Source organism: Palaemon carinicauda, chromosome 30, assembly GCF_036898095.1.
Source record: "Palaemon carinicauda isolate YSFRI2023 chromosome 30, ASM3689809v2, whole genome shotgun sequence".
Taxonomy (NCBI): Eukaryota; Metazoa; Arthropoda; class Malacostraca; order Decapoda; family Palaemonidae; genus Palaemon; species Palaemon carinicauda.
Window position 1 is genome coordinate 33,118,095 of NC_090754.1, and position 13,458 is coordinate 33,131,552.

Consider the following 13,458-nt stretch of genomic DNA (forward strand, 5'->3'; position numbering starts at 1 on the left):
CCTTTTTCTCTTCGTCAACGGTCTCTAGGTCCGGAAGGCCACTCCCACCTCCTAAAGTATAAGTCTCCTAAGAAAGTAGTTCGAGGTAAGTACTCCGTGTTGGAACAAATCACAAATTTTAAGTAATTTGTATTTTTCCTAACAGTACTTACCTCGAACTAATTTCGGGTTATGGCCTGCCCATCCTGCCCCAGTGCCCTACAGGACTTCGTAGAAACCTTCCTATCAAAACTTACTGGAGGTCGAGACCTGAGCGAGCACGCTCTCTGACCCCGGGTCGCCTCATGGCGCGTATCACTCTGCCAGAGGTTCCCCCGCATAGAAAACGGGAGTAGGGTAAACTACACAAAATTCTGGTCGGTTGGAAGGAGATCCCAGATACTCCTAAGAAAGTAGTTCAAGGTAATTACTGTTAGGAAAAATACAAATTACTTAAAATTTGTGATTATATATATATATATATATATATATATATATATGTATATGTATATGTATATATGTGTGTGTGTGTGTACATGTGAATATATACATATACATACACTGTACTAGGTAAACCTGGATCAATGTCCATGCCAGAATCGGACTTCCACCCACCTAAGAGTGAGTCATCCACATAAATAACGTAAGGTTTGTTAGTATGGAACAAATTTGAAGATAATTTTTATTTTTCCCCAAGTAATACAAACCTGGAGTTATTCATATAATTTGGTCTGCCATTACCTGTCCCCCTAGAAGTCCTGCCTCCATTAAAAAAGTGACTTAGTTCATAGCTGGGAGTAGATATAGGTGGCTGGGTAACCCCCAGCTACCCCCTGCCTACCCACTCATTGGTTAGGTAGGGTTGCCGCCTCGCACTTTTAACTCTAGTAGCTACTTTCCAGCTTCTCCAAAAGATAATCCACATAAATAACTCCAGGTTTGTATTAGTTAGGAAAAATACAAATTATCTCCAAATATTTCATATTTGTTTGTGAGCGCAAGATGCTCCAAAAGAAAGTATCCAAAAATATAGTTTCATTTGGTAAAGACAAACAATCATGATAGCTTATAAATCCTCAGGGGAAGTATTGCCAAAGGCCCCCTAGAGCACATGATATCCATGGTCTTGCTACAACCCAGCGTTCTGCAAGAACCACTCGATAGCACAAGTTCTCAAAGGTGGCATATGGAAAAGGCAAAACCATTACCCTAGAGATTGTACTAATAGGTCCCTGGACACTTTCTCTTACAACTTATTGTTACAGCTCAAATAATCTAATTTTATGCTCTTATGGACTACTTAACTGTTTTACCAAAGGCATCAATTATTCTCTGCATTAGAAGGCTATGTAATGTGGATCAAGGCAGATGGTGATCACAGATGGACCTGAAGCTTTTACTTGGAATTGACCCTAATGCAAGTGAGAATGCCATGTTCTTTCAGTTATCATTGACTATACACAGTATTTGAGATTCATTGTGTATTTATTAATGGTTATATTGTATATCGTAACCTCAGGCACAAGACTAAAACCTTTGGATTGAACTTTTTAGCCCTGCCTCTTACAACCCTGCAATGCAGTTCCAAATCAATCCACTTCTGACCTATAGCTCTTACTTAAAAAGGGATTTTGACGAAGGAAAAATCTATGTCTGGGCGAGGAAACTGTATCGCCCAGTGAAATGCTCCTTAAAGCACCATTTCAAAGTTATAAATACTGCTAAATATACCAGAGAAAAAAGTTGTATGGAATGCCAGGAATATACCCAGCTCGCTCACCCCTAAAGGGCGTCAGTATTAAAACTGGGGCGAGTGATACCACTACCAGAGGTCCCTTTCCAATTAGACTTCTCCCTCCTCAAAATCTCCTGTTACTACGAGGTGTCGTTCACTACAGCTACTGCCCCCCCCCCCCCCCACTACCAGAGAGTAGGGAGAGTTCCCATCTACATAAGAGAGAGTCCCAGTTAAATGACTCAGAAGTTTGTATGTGCATAGAAATAAACAACAAATTTTTAAAACTATTTGTATTTTCCTTAGCTTTACAAACTTTAGTCATTTAATCAAAGATCCAGCCTCAACCTCCCTACAAGTCTTCGACAGGAAGAGAGTGAAGTGCATCCTGCGAACGCCATGCACTGGACTTGCCTAGCAACTGCATGATAATGCAATCAAACCCTTTACCTTTTGATTTTCTGATCGTAAAAAACGAGACTAAGAGTACTGTAACCCATTTAAATTACTCAAGTTTTATAGCTAGGAAAAATACAAATTGTTTTAAAAAAAATTTTAGTTTTACTTTGAATATCTTTGTATTTATTTGGTTACAGGTGGATTGAAAAATGGCGTTCAGTGAACCAGATAAGGAACAAAGCCTCTGTACCTTGATGGCTCGCTTGAAGGTGGGGAATCCCAATCTTGGTAGGAAAGAGATGCATTCTGCTGTAGTTGCTGAAGGACCAGAATGGAAAGAAATAACAGTTGAAGAGATAAGCAATCTGTGGAGAAGAATGAAAAGAAAGAATGCCAGGAATAAGGAAAATATTGTTGCATCATCAAAACAGAATTTGGATTACAGTGTTGAAAGTCCATCATTGCAAGAATTGGGTGCCTGTGAAAAGCAAGGAAGCCCCCCAAAATTAGACAAAGCTAATTCAATAAAGGCCAAGAAAAGTCCACATGGAAGACGAGAAGAGCCACAAGAATACAAAGAGATAAATGCGAGTGAAATCACAGCAGCTTTCAATAGGGAGAAAGTTCTAAAAGCAGATAGCAATAAAAGTCCTGCATTAGAAAAGCATTTGAAGTATCTAGCAGAATATCCAGGTGTTAATTATGTAGTGTTCACTCCTTCACATGAAAATAAAGACTATGCTATTAAGCTTGCAGATGCCATGGGCGAGGTGTTTTTCAATGTAATGTGGAACCGTGTAGTCAGGGCTCCTTTTGGAAGCAAATCTATCAAGAGAGAATTGTGGATGATTTATGATCAACTGCATGCAAACTTGTTGCCTAGGTATAGGAAGATGTTGCGCAATCAGTTGCAAGAGGAGTTTGGTGTTGATCCACTGGAAGGAAAGTAACTTTTATTGATTACTAGTTTTGAGAGCGATATTTTTATAGTTTTTGTATCCCACCAAATTTGAAGCCCTACAGATTATATTTTCTCCATACTGAATCACTTCATCCATACTATGTTTTGCTGTTAAAGAAACTGTAAAAGTACAATAGCCTAAAGAAGTAGAAAGTGAAATGGGATTTATTGCAAAATTGTTTGATATTTTAGTTTCTGAATAAATTTTTGTAAACGAACAAATATTTCATTGTGGCGACAATTATTATGTAAGGGTTTTATTTGATTTTCCTAGAGAGTTAATGAGGGAAATTATTATTATTACTAGCTTAACTACAACCCTAGTTAGTTGGAAGAACAAGAAGTTATAAACCTAAAACTCCAACTGGGAAAATGGTTCTGATTTATTACTGTATATCCTTTTATTCTGGTATAGTATCAACATCGTTGGTATTTCTTCATTACTTATATTTTAATTGGCATTTCTTCACTAAAAAATTTTTAAGTAATGACAGTATTGCTTAATATTTTAATTTTGAGGATTTTAGAGGCAGATTAAGTAAATATGAAGTAATTCCTAGATTTAATAGTGTTTAGTATAAAGAGAAACTCTGTACGGAATCGGCATAATAATAATTTTGCAGTTTAGGGCATACTAATACAGTAAGAATATGAAGCGGACAACAAAATATCTTTCATGTTACCAGGAATATTTGTTTAACATTACTTTGTTTGAAGTGATCACTGGTGGCTGGATGGACAAAGACTTATTGATCCGGCACTATATACAAACCTTATGCTCTTTGCGTAGGAGTATTAATTCGGCAATAGCTGAAACTAGCCCTTAAAAATTTTTGCAAGTTGTAACTACCCTCTAGTTAGTGGAGGGGTATAGCGGAGGTAGGCCAGAACCTCGCTCACACCAGCACTAGTAAACAACTCTCACTTTTTATTTTGGTTTGTTGGAATACAGACATGTTCTTACTCTTCCGTTAAAACCAAATAAAAGTTTCCTTAATTTACTAGCCTGAAAAGCTTAAAATTTCCTTTTATTTCTTTTCTCTTTCAAGTGTGACTGCCAGTAGGGATTGTAATCATGCGGGTTTGTCCCAGAAATGAAGGGCGCCGTTGCGGCACCTTCATATCGGCAGAGGAGACAGATCTTCACGGTCCTTGCCCTGGGTGTAGAGGTCACTCTTGCATGCAGGAGTCTTCATGCCAGGAGTGGTTGAGGTTTAACAGGCTATGGAAGGAGAGGGATTCTTCTGCTTTGAAAGGGAAGAAACCTCGCCAGCGGTCTTAGCCGGCTCAACCTTAAAACGCTGCCTCTGCTTGATCGCCTTTCCCCTGGGAGATGATCAAGTATGAGCGGGGTTCATGTGACTACAGGACAAACTTACGTGTCTGGGCCTCCTTGCTTATGCTAACAAAGCAGCGTAGGCCACTGAGGGCAGTTCATCTGCTGTGACCTTCCTTGGGGCTCACAGGTTCCCCATGCAAGGAAAGTTTACACGAGGTCTTACATCTAGGGGCGCAACGGGATTGTAGAGGATGATCCCTCTCCTCTACTGTTGGAGCTAGCAAGTTTGGCTCTGATGCAGAACTCCTCTCTCTGGCAACCTTGTCAGTGCATTTCAATGCGAGTGATGCGGCCAACATGGTAAGGGTTGCAAAGTGCTCGGTGCAATCCATTTCATGTTTGGACCACTGGTTAGGAACAGTAGGCTACCTCATGAAGAACAAGGATCTATCTACTCCTCAAAGGAAGGAAGCACTGTTGGCCTTCTTCTTTTTGGGAGTTAGGGCCCTGATGTTCTCGGCACATACCATCATGAACCAGTGGATCAACTGGGTATTGAAACGAAACGATGCAGTTTCAAAATTCCTGAGGCTGGTACCTAAGAGAAAAGCAATGAGGCTGCGCAACTCCTCTATGGACGGCAGACAGTCAGGACTCCCTTCTACATGGATGATGACCTCACGCTCTTACTCAGCGGTACTTCCACCACAGAGATCTTCTCCGACTAAGGCTCAGAGGTCGAAGAGGAGCTCTCAGAAAAAGCAGATCCATAGCCCCAAACAGCCCTTCCAACCTAAGAGCTCGAGGATTAAGGGAGGCAGGCGAAAAAGATGAGGATAATCCCGCTAGGGAGGGCAATGCATTCCCATGACCGGTCCACCAGTAGGGGGATGCCTGAAAACCAGATGTCAGAGGTGGATGCTCCATGGGGCCGAACCTTGGCCTGTCTCCGTACTAAGAGAGGGATGTATCATGCAATTCACACACTCGCCCTCCTCTCATCCTCCCTCCGATGATGTCAGATTCTAACACGAAGGAACAGGACCTTGAGGCTGAAGTTCAGATCCTGTAGAAGGACACTCTCCAAGAGGTCTCGGAAGGATCTCTCGGCTTCTACAGTCTCTTTATTTCTTGTAGAGAAGGCATCTGGAGGATGGAGACAGTCAGACAGGCTGTCAGAACACATATCATTAGACCTCAAGGATGCATACTTCCAGATCTCCGTTCATTCATCCTCAAGGAAGTACTGTACATGAGTTTCACGTTAGAAAGGAATATATACCAGTTCAAGGTGCTGTGTTTAGGCCTGTCCACAACACCTCGGGTGTACACCTAGGCCCACAAGAACAGCAGCCATCCGCTTCATTATCTAGACGATTGGTGGGTTCTGGCTGATTTGAGGGAGACCTTTCTCCTCCATCAAGACAGGTTTCTTGTATTTTGCCAAGATCTGGATGTCATGGGGAATTAAGAAAAGTCCCAACTGCAACTGTCTCAAGATAGGGTATATAGGGGGATGAAAATCATGACCAAACTTGGTAAGATTTTTCTGTCCAAGGAACTAGTAAAGAAACTGAGAGAGATGGCTCAGACCTTCCTCTCGAGAGATGCATTGCCAGTAAATCAGTGGCAAAGGCTGCTGTTAGTCCCCAATGGCTGTCTGCGCATTCGATCTCTAGAGTGGCAGCTGAAGACCTTTTGGTCTCAGCGTTTGGACCCTCCAAGTATTCTGGTGTCAGTGGGGCAGGAACAAAAGACCTGGGATGGTGGGCGTCAGACACCAACCTGCTCAGGGTAGAAGGCCACCTCTCTCCTTCCTCGCATTTGTTGTTCTTCACAGATGCATCAAAAGAAGGGTGGGGAGATTAGTTGCTCTTCACAGATGCATTGAAAGAAGGATGTGGGGCTCATCTGCTGCACCTCACGGCTTCTGTGCAACGGTCAGAATCTGAGCAGCAGTGCCACATAAACCTCCCGGAGATGATATATCACTCATTGAAGTGATAAATCATCAGAAAGAGTACATAATATCTTCAGAATTTATTATTTTATGGTGCTGAGGTGACATTTTGTGACATGGAATAACACAAGTGTCAGCCTCCTCATGAGACCAAAATAATGCAGCAATTTCATTTGAACCATGTTTTGCTATACAGTACTTGCAAGGGTCTGAGGTACTCTTTCTGTAAAGAACGACTAAGAAAAAATTGACAAATACAGCTTTATTGACTTCTTTATTTCAGCAAACGTGAAAATTTTAACTCTAACCTCGGCATCCATAAAACTCTTGGTTCCACCTACTATCAGTCTAGAATTTATGAAGGTGGTTTGTTTTCATATGCCATTCCAAGACCCCAGTTAGTGATTTCTCTACCTCAGCACATGCCACTTGACCATTGACAAAGTTAGTAAGTTTTTGCAGTATTGTTCTAAAATCAAATGAATTTTGATTATGCAATAACTTTCTGCACATCTGCTTCATCTCTTTACTATCCATCTTTGTTGGAGTTCCTCATGAGTTTGCCTTGTTGAAGGTCTACTTTGGTTTACTGATTTCAGGGCATTGAGAATTCTGCTGTTTCATGGCAGGTCATTAACCATTTTGTCAAAGTTTTTCTTGAAGTCAATTGCCAATAGTCATTTTACTGAAACACACAAGGTCAGACTTTCCATGATGTTCAATGAAGACTTATTTCCTCACTGAAGTGATGGACCAATTTTTTCTTTAGTTTCCAAGAGGAATAGCTACTGTCATGCTGGGCGCTAGGCTGAACCTTCGAATTCTCGTAGCTGGGAATGCGCCTGTCAGCTCCTATGATCCTCGTCATGGTGAGTTTGACTAGTGTGACAGAGTTTTCAGACTCTTGCACCTCTCGTCCTGTAGGCGACCCCTCCTGCAGGATTTAGTGATACAGAACCTCAGAGTCCTCGTTATTTGGATTCCCATGGGTCGCGCGACCTGGAGTTATGCTCCACAGTAGCTCCTCCCCCTGGGTTTCCTCCTCATGCTCTAGTTCAGTCTCACGCTGTGCCACATGACATGTCAGCATCTCATGCTAGAGAGGGTTCTCATGATTTTCCTTCCTCGCAGAACCCATCTCAACTCGCCCGTGGTTGCTTCGTCTTCGGACGAAATACCATCAGCGTTTCTGGCGGCAGAAGGTCTCCCTTCCCGGGGCAAACCTTTCGCCAGGAGAGACGTTCACCAATCTCACCAGTCTAAGGGGCCCCCACCGCCCCAGAAACAACAGTCGCCCATGCAACAACGCCCAGACTCTCTGCCCAAGGGGAGGCCTATGCCGACCTTGCCTGCAGGTAAGCCTCCTACAGGCAATAGGGCTAAGAACCCTTCTGAGGTTCCTAAGCCTAGGGATCTGTGTCATCCTAAAGACCTCCCTCCCAGCTCATCGGGAGCCCGCTACCCCGCATGGCTGCGAGCATTGTTTGACGTAATGCGACAAGCTGTGACGGGGGTCACTCCCTGTTTCCAGTCTGTAGGAGGCACTCCTAGAATTCCTCTGTTGCCGCCTCTTCTCCAGCCAATCTTAGTAGGAGTTCTAAGGATTCCGTTCCACCTGTTCCCCCTTGCAGGGAGAAAAACTTCTCGCCTCACAAGAAAACTACAAGGTAGCCCCTTTGCAGTTCCAGGTCTCAAAGGCCAAACCGAAGGGGAAGCGGATCCATCCTTCAAACCTCCCCCCCCCCCCCCACACACACACACACACGAAGACATGGCAATTTGCTACAGGGACTCTTTCCGTCCCTCCCCGGTCAAGATAAAGCTTATGGAGGCACATCTTTTCTGCAGACTAGCAGAGCCTGTAAAGCCCTTGCCTGCCCCAGGACAAGGAGCCCAAGGATTTGTTTACAAATACTAAATCCTTGGCCAGGCTTCCCCCCTACTCTGCCTGATAGGCAGTTGGAAGTGAGCACGTCTACAGCAGTTACCCTGTCTCCGGCTTACACTGATAACTTGGACCCACTCTGGGGTCCTATGAGTGAGAGCTCGGAAGTAATGGGCAAAGCTATCTCAAGGACGATGATTTGCCAGATGCTGCTAGCCCTAAACTAACGGAGGATGAAGAGGAGTCGAAACATGCCCTCGGGCAGGTTCTATCCTGCATCACTGGGCTGCCAGATCCACCGGTAGCCCCTCCCTGATGGGAAGGAAATGGTCTTGGACCAGTTTTGTGGTACTCTGAAATCCCTGAAGACCAGTGCAACTCCGCCATGGTCAAAGGGACTGAGGAGTGCCAAACGGAAAGCAGTGTCCCAGGCAACTGGAGCTTCCTCCTCTCATCATTCCAACTCGTCCTCCAAGCTCCCCCTCCTCCAAATGTTTTTCAGAGGAAGAATTACGAAATCCTTAGAAAGTCTCTTCCTGCTTTGCCTCATGACCATTCCATAGAGGCACTCTCAAAGGCTACGCCCTTCGAGAAGCTCACGGGACTTCCAGTCTCGTTCTTGTCTCCCGAGATACTCAACCAAGAGAAAGTCGCTAAGTACGCCATGCACACGACTTCGTGCCTCGACTTAAGGTTGGGTTCTTTAGGACAACTGATTTGGTCTAAGGACTGATCTTATAGAGTCCTCCAGGAAGTCTATGGAGACTTTCCTGTTGGGCAATCGAGTTTCTCTACCATCAGGTAGTGAACCTCTGGGCCAACACCATCTTTAAGAGGAGGGATGCCGTCATAGGAAGATTCCATAGACAGCTCCCTCAGGCTGAGGTGGTAAGACTCAGAAATGTACCTTTTGAAGTTAGCTCTCCCAACACTGCCAACCGAGTTGCAAGCATCCCCAACTAACAGGGACGTTGTTCATGTCTGGAGGCTCTGCCTCCCCTTCCTTTTTGGCCTTTCCCTTGAAAGTGTTGTCAAGGTTGGGAAGGCCTCTTGCCAGTGTTCTGCAGAGAAGAGTCCGGGAAGGGGTCATGTGCTTGCTGTGGTGCACCTTGAGCCTTAGGCACAGGAGGTGCCAAAGGGAAGGGAAGACATGAAACGGCCCTGAAGAGCAGCGAGTCCTGACTTGCCTTCCTCTATTTCTGTGCTACAGCCTTGACTTCGTCCACAAGGAACAATGAAGGAGAGGAGACACAAGTTATGCAGGAGGAGGACCTCCCTTTTCAGCACCTGCTTCATGAAACTAGAGAAAATAGAGTCTTATCATTTTAGGATCCAGTTAGCCCATTGGCTGGCAGCATGCGTGCTAGAAACTCATCAGTTCTGGCTTCAGACAATGATGTCTTAGAACTTCTTCCTCTCCAGTTTAGACAGGTCTTCATTGTCTGCCAAGTATGGTTCACCCAGGAGGAGGCCTGAAGGGTTTCCATTGCAAGCCTCTCCATCACTAGGGCATTGCCCGAAGTGAAAGGGGACTGGCTGCGAAGCCAACTTGTCCAGGAACGCGCACTGGGCCAGGGCCGACACTGCCGAATCTACTAGCAGTAGAGTAGTAATATGTATCACAATATCAATAGAGTTCTTATGTTGTCTTACGAACGGAGGAGGAAGTATTCTCGAGGAGCTGCTAGCCCTGAGGGGGTTCTTCTTAGCAGAAATCTGCGAGATCATCTTTATTAGGGAGATCACTTGGGTTTAGGAGCAGTACAAAGTAGGTTTAGAGATGTGTTCCGGCTCTTTGGAGTAGAGAAAGTGGTTTTGGCAATTATGCTGTTAACTTTTCAAATACAAGCCGAGACTTGCAGGAAGACGAAATCAGACTCCCAGTTCGGTGGTTGGAGGCTTAGGGCTGGGAGGTTTTGGTTGGTCACTGTCTGAGCAATCTGAATCATCAATCAGGATCTCAACTTTGTGGCTCATACCCAGCTGTTTCAGGGGTGGGTCATAGTCATCACGAGGTACATAGGGCAATGAGGCCAGGGAAGGCTTCCGAAGGCTGAGATGCCAAGGCACCTGCTATGACCTGTTAAATTTTCCGCTGCAGAAGAGGATCGTCGACATGTTTTGAGGCCCAATTCTTCGGCAGGGAAGCCATGTCCTTCCTACCCCGAGAAGGATTCAAGGAAGGGCCTGGGTAACCTATAGTTTCCCGTGGCTGAAAAAGCTCCAGGGGCCCGAGAGGCTTGAGAGAGTCCTCAGGAGGAAGAGGAAAGTCTCAGAGGAGGGATAGGAGAGGGTGAATCCCCCGTTTCAACTTAACAACTTATCAAGATATCTCCGAATGATCTATTGGTACGAGGATGAGTGGTGTCTCCTGGAAGAGGCGTGACCTGCTGCCTCTGAGGGACCTTCGAGAAAACCAGGCCGAGCTCTTTCCACAAGAGGTCCACATCCGGTCGGCGAGGTTTTATATTCCCAGTCTCTGTGTCTGTGGTGCTGAGAAACGTGAAAGGTCAGTACTCGAGAGAGCTAGTTGAGTTGGGGCCTTAGGCAGGGGGGGTGGCGGGGGCACGGAAGGATGATTCCTCGAAGACACATCCAAAGTTAACAGAATAGTAGCCAGTTTGTCGGGTAGGACAGACAGAGAAGTAGCCTTGGTCTGTGCAGATTGGGATACCAGAGCTGCATTAACGATGTTGTTTATCCAATCCGCATCAGGATCCCAAGGAGTGGATGGTTGGGAGATTGGGGAGCTTGCCCTTGAGGGTAATAGGTGCGAGCAGCTAACTCTTTCACAAAAGGAGTTCAAACCGCGTGCACAAGCTGTGATGTCGTTTAGCTCAGACCTCACCCTTGAGGGCATAAGGTGCGAGAAGCCATGCCACACTCACGAAAGGTGTTCAAACCGTGTGCCCGAGCTGTGACGTTGTGTAGCTCGTTGCTCGTGGTTGAGTCACGAGGGGGATTGCAAGAGTAGACCTCGAGCAAGTCTTCAAAAGGCCGAGGATGTGGAAGACGCTTGGCCTGGGGAAAGAACGAAGGAAGATGGTAATTAGCCTCCCCGGACTCCTTTTGGGAATACTCTGGAAGGGCAGGCTCCTCCCAAGCACTACCTGCTGATGCTAGGCAAGGGCATTATGGTGTATACGCCATCTTTATTTAATAGGGTGCCCATTGACGCACAAGAGCTGGGTGAGGCACTCCCTTACTTGCTGCAAAGCTTGAGCGAGCTGGTGAGTACTCCCAAGCACACTTATGAGAAAATTGACATTTGCTAGAAAGTTGAAGAGTTTGCTCAACCATGTGGAGCCACTCGCAAACACGAGGGTGTCTGCTGAAGTTTACCACAGGGCTGGCAGGCACCGGGGTGGGGGCTGAAGCTGAGCGATGTTAGCAAGTGCGTGAACAAATGAAATTGTTACCCCGAGGAGGAATATTCTACAGGACCTTAGATGGAAGAGGAAGCAGCAGTGAAGGGTACGCAGCTGGATGGAAACAGATCCCTTCACTCAGCACAGGAAGAGGAAGAGCCTACGCCGACCTCTGCACAAGGAGGTAGAGGTTCCTGCGGTAAGCTACCCCTCAACGCCTCCAAGTCTGCCTTTTCAAGGAGAACCCTGAAGTCCCAACAAAGGCCAGAGGTGAGAAGAGTAACAAGGACTTCCTTTGAGAGTTGGTCACAATTGTTTCTCCATTGCCCAAAAGTTGTTCAGGAGTTGAGGAACATCCCTCTGGTCCAACCAAATTCTGGAAAAATCCGACAGAGGCAGGAGTAGTGGTTTCTACGGAAGAAAGAAAAAGTCTGGGTCCTCTGCACAAGGGGAAAGCTGGTGATGATCTGCCTCCAGCGGCGAATGTAAGGTGCCACAGGGGCAGTCCTCAATGCTAGGGCAAGTCAGTATGCTGCTATCTCAGGAAAACAGTGCAAACAACATGAAAAGAAAAAACAATGTTAATTAAAGCTGGGTGAACCCAAGATAGAGGAGCGACGCACATCCAATTTCTCTAACAACCGAGTCAAAATTGATATAGATAGTCAGTGATTTTGGTGAATAAGAGCCAAAACTGCTAACCACTGCCCCTCGCTATCCAGGGGTTGTCTGCCACCTCGCTAAAGTTTTTTTTTTTTTTTTTTTAATGGATGTGAATACCCAGCTATGCTGAGTTATTCCTATTAAAAGATGAGGGTTTGTATTCATGTCGTAACAATTACACGGAAGCAAATTTCAAAAAAAAAAAAATCTGGCAAGAGAGTACAGGGAAACTTCAAACTCAACCCTGAATTTGACACTTTGAACAGTGTAGAATCCATATAATTACTTCTGAACATCTTATGTACAAGAAAGAGAATGCAATCATATCTTCTCCATTTTTAATAACTTATTCATCTAATTAAATTAATACTCCTTCAGAGTATTAACTAGCATAAATGAAAAAAGTATGATCCTGAACACAAGGAACATTCCATTGTTTTTGTATTTAAAATAATAAATTACAAAGTATCCATCATCACATTTTATCTTTAATTATTATAAGTTACCTTATGTTTAGTAAATATAATTAAGCTTATATTTCCAAATTTATTTATGGTCGGGAAACAGGGTTATCTAAAAGAAAGCATGTCGACTCTGTAAAGCTTCCAACCAATCATTCCAAGTTCATCAAGGTCATTACAATATAGTATCTCATTATAATTTAAGTAAACGATAATTAGTACAGCACAAAACCCTAAGTACTACTTCAAAATTTGAGTATGGAAATAGGAAATTTATTCATTTAAAAATTCACAAGAACTAAACATAGTCATTATAAATAACCAGTTTTAAAATACAGAATTTAATCATGAAAACTAATTTTCTGCTAAAATGACAAAATGTCCCTACAGGTTTTTGTACAGTACAATAAATAACTTGCATGTAATGTTTTCCACAGTTGTCCTTCTTAAGAAATGCCCCCTCCCCCCCCAAAAAAAAAAAAAAACACTAACAGACCTTGAATGAAATACAGCTTATAAGTAACATTAAAGTTCACAATGTTGATAAATAATTTTAACATTATTTTAATCTGTGCTTGGAATAATCCTGCTTATGGTTCTATCTTTGCTGTACCATTTGTTGGTGGAGGTGGAGGGGCTGCATATGGACAACCCAAAAATTGATCAGCAATGCGTCCAGCTTCCCTCAGCCCGCTCAAGAAGGCGCCATGAACAGTGGCTGGATAATTTCTTATTGTATGTTCTCCACCAAAGAATAATCTGTCAAAT

General features: G+C 44.2%; 2 protein-coding genes across 2 annotated transcripts in view; one reads left to right on the plus strand and one right to left on the minus strand.

The window, feature by feature from the left end:
• The first annotated feature begins 2,299 nt into the window (after window positions 1-2,299).
• Window positions 2,300-3,321, plus strand: LOC137622981 (uncharacterized). The gene has a single exon (XM_068353592.1). It carries the CDS (start codon window positions 2,323-2,325, stop codon window positions 3,061-3,063), a length of 741 nt encoding a protein of 246 aa, XP_068209693.1. The 5' UTR covers window positions 2,300-2,322; the 3' UTR covers window positions 3,064-3,321.
• Window positions 3,322-12,761: 9,440 nt separating this feature from the next.
• Window positions 12,762-13,458, minus strand: part of LOC137622980 (lysine-specific histone demethylase 1A-like) — a 101,454-nt gene continuing 100,757 nt past the window's right edge. The window contains exon 16 of the mRNA XM_068353591.1: window positions 12,762-13,449. Within this exon, the coding sequence (XP_068209692.1) occupies window positions 13,281-13,449 (169 nt within the window). The 3' untranslated portion in view covers window positions 12,762-13,280. The remainder of the gene's footprint in view (window positions 13,450-13,458) is intronic.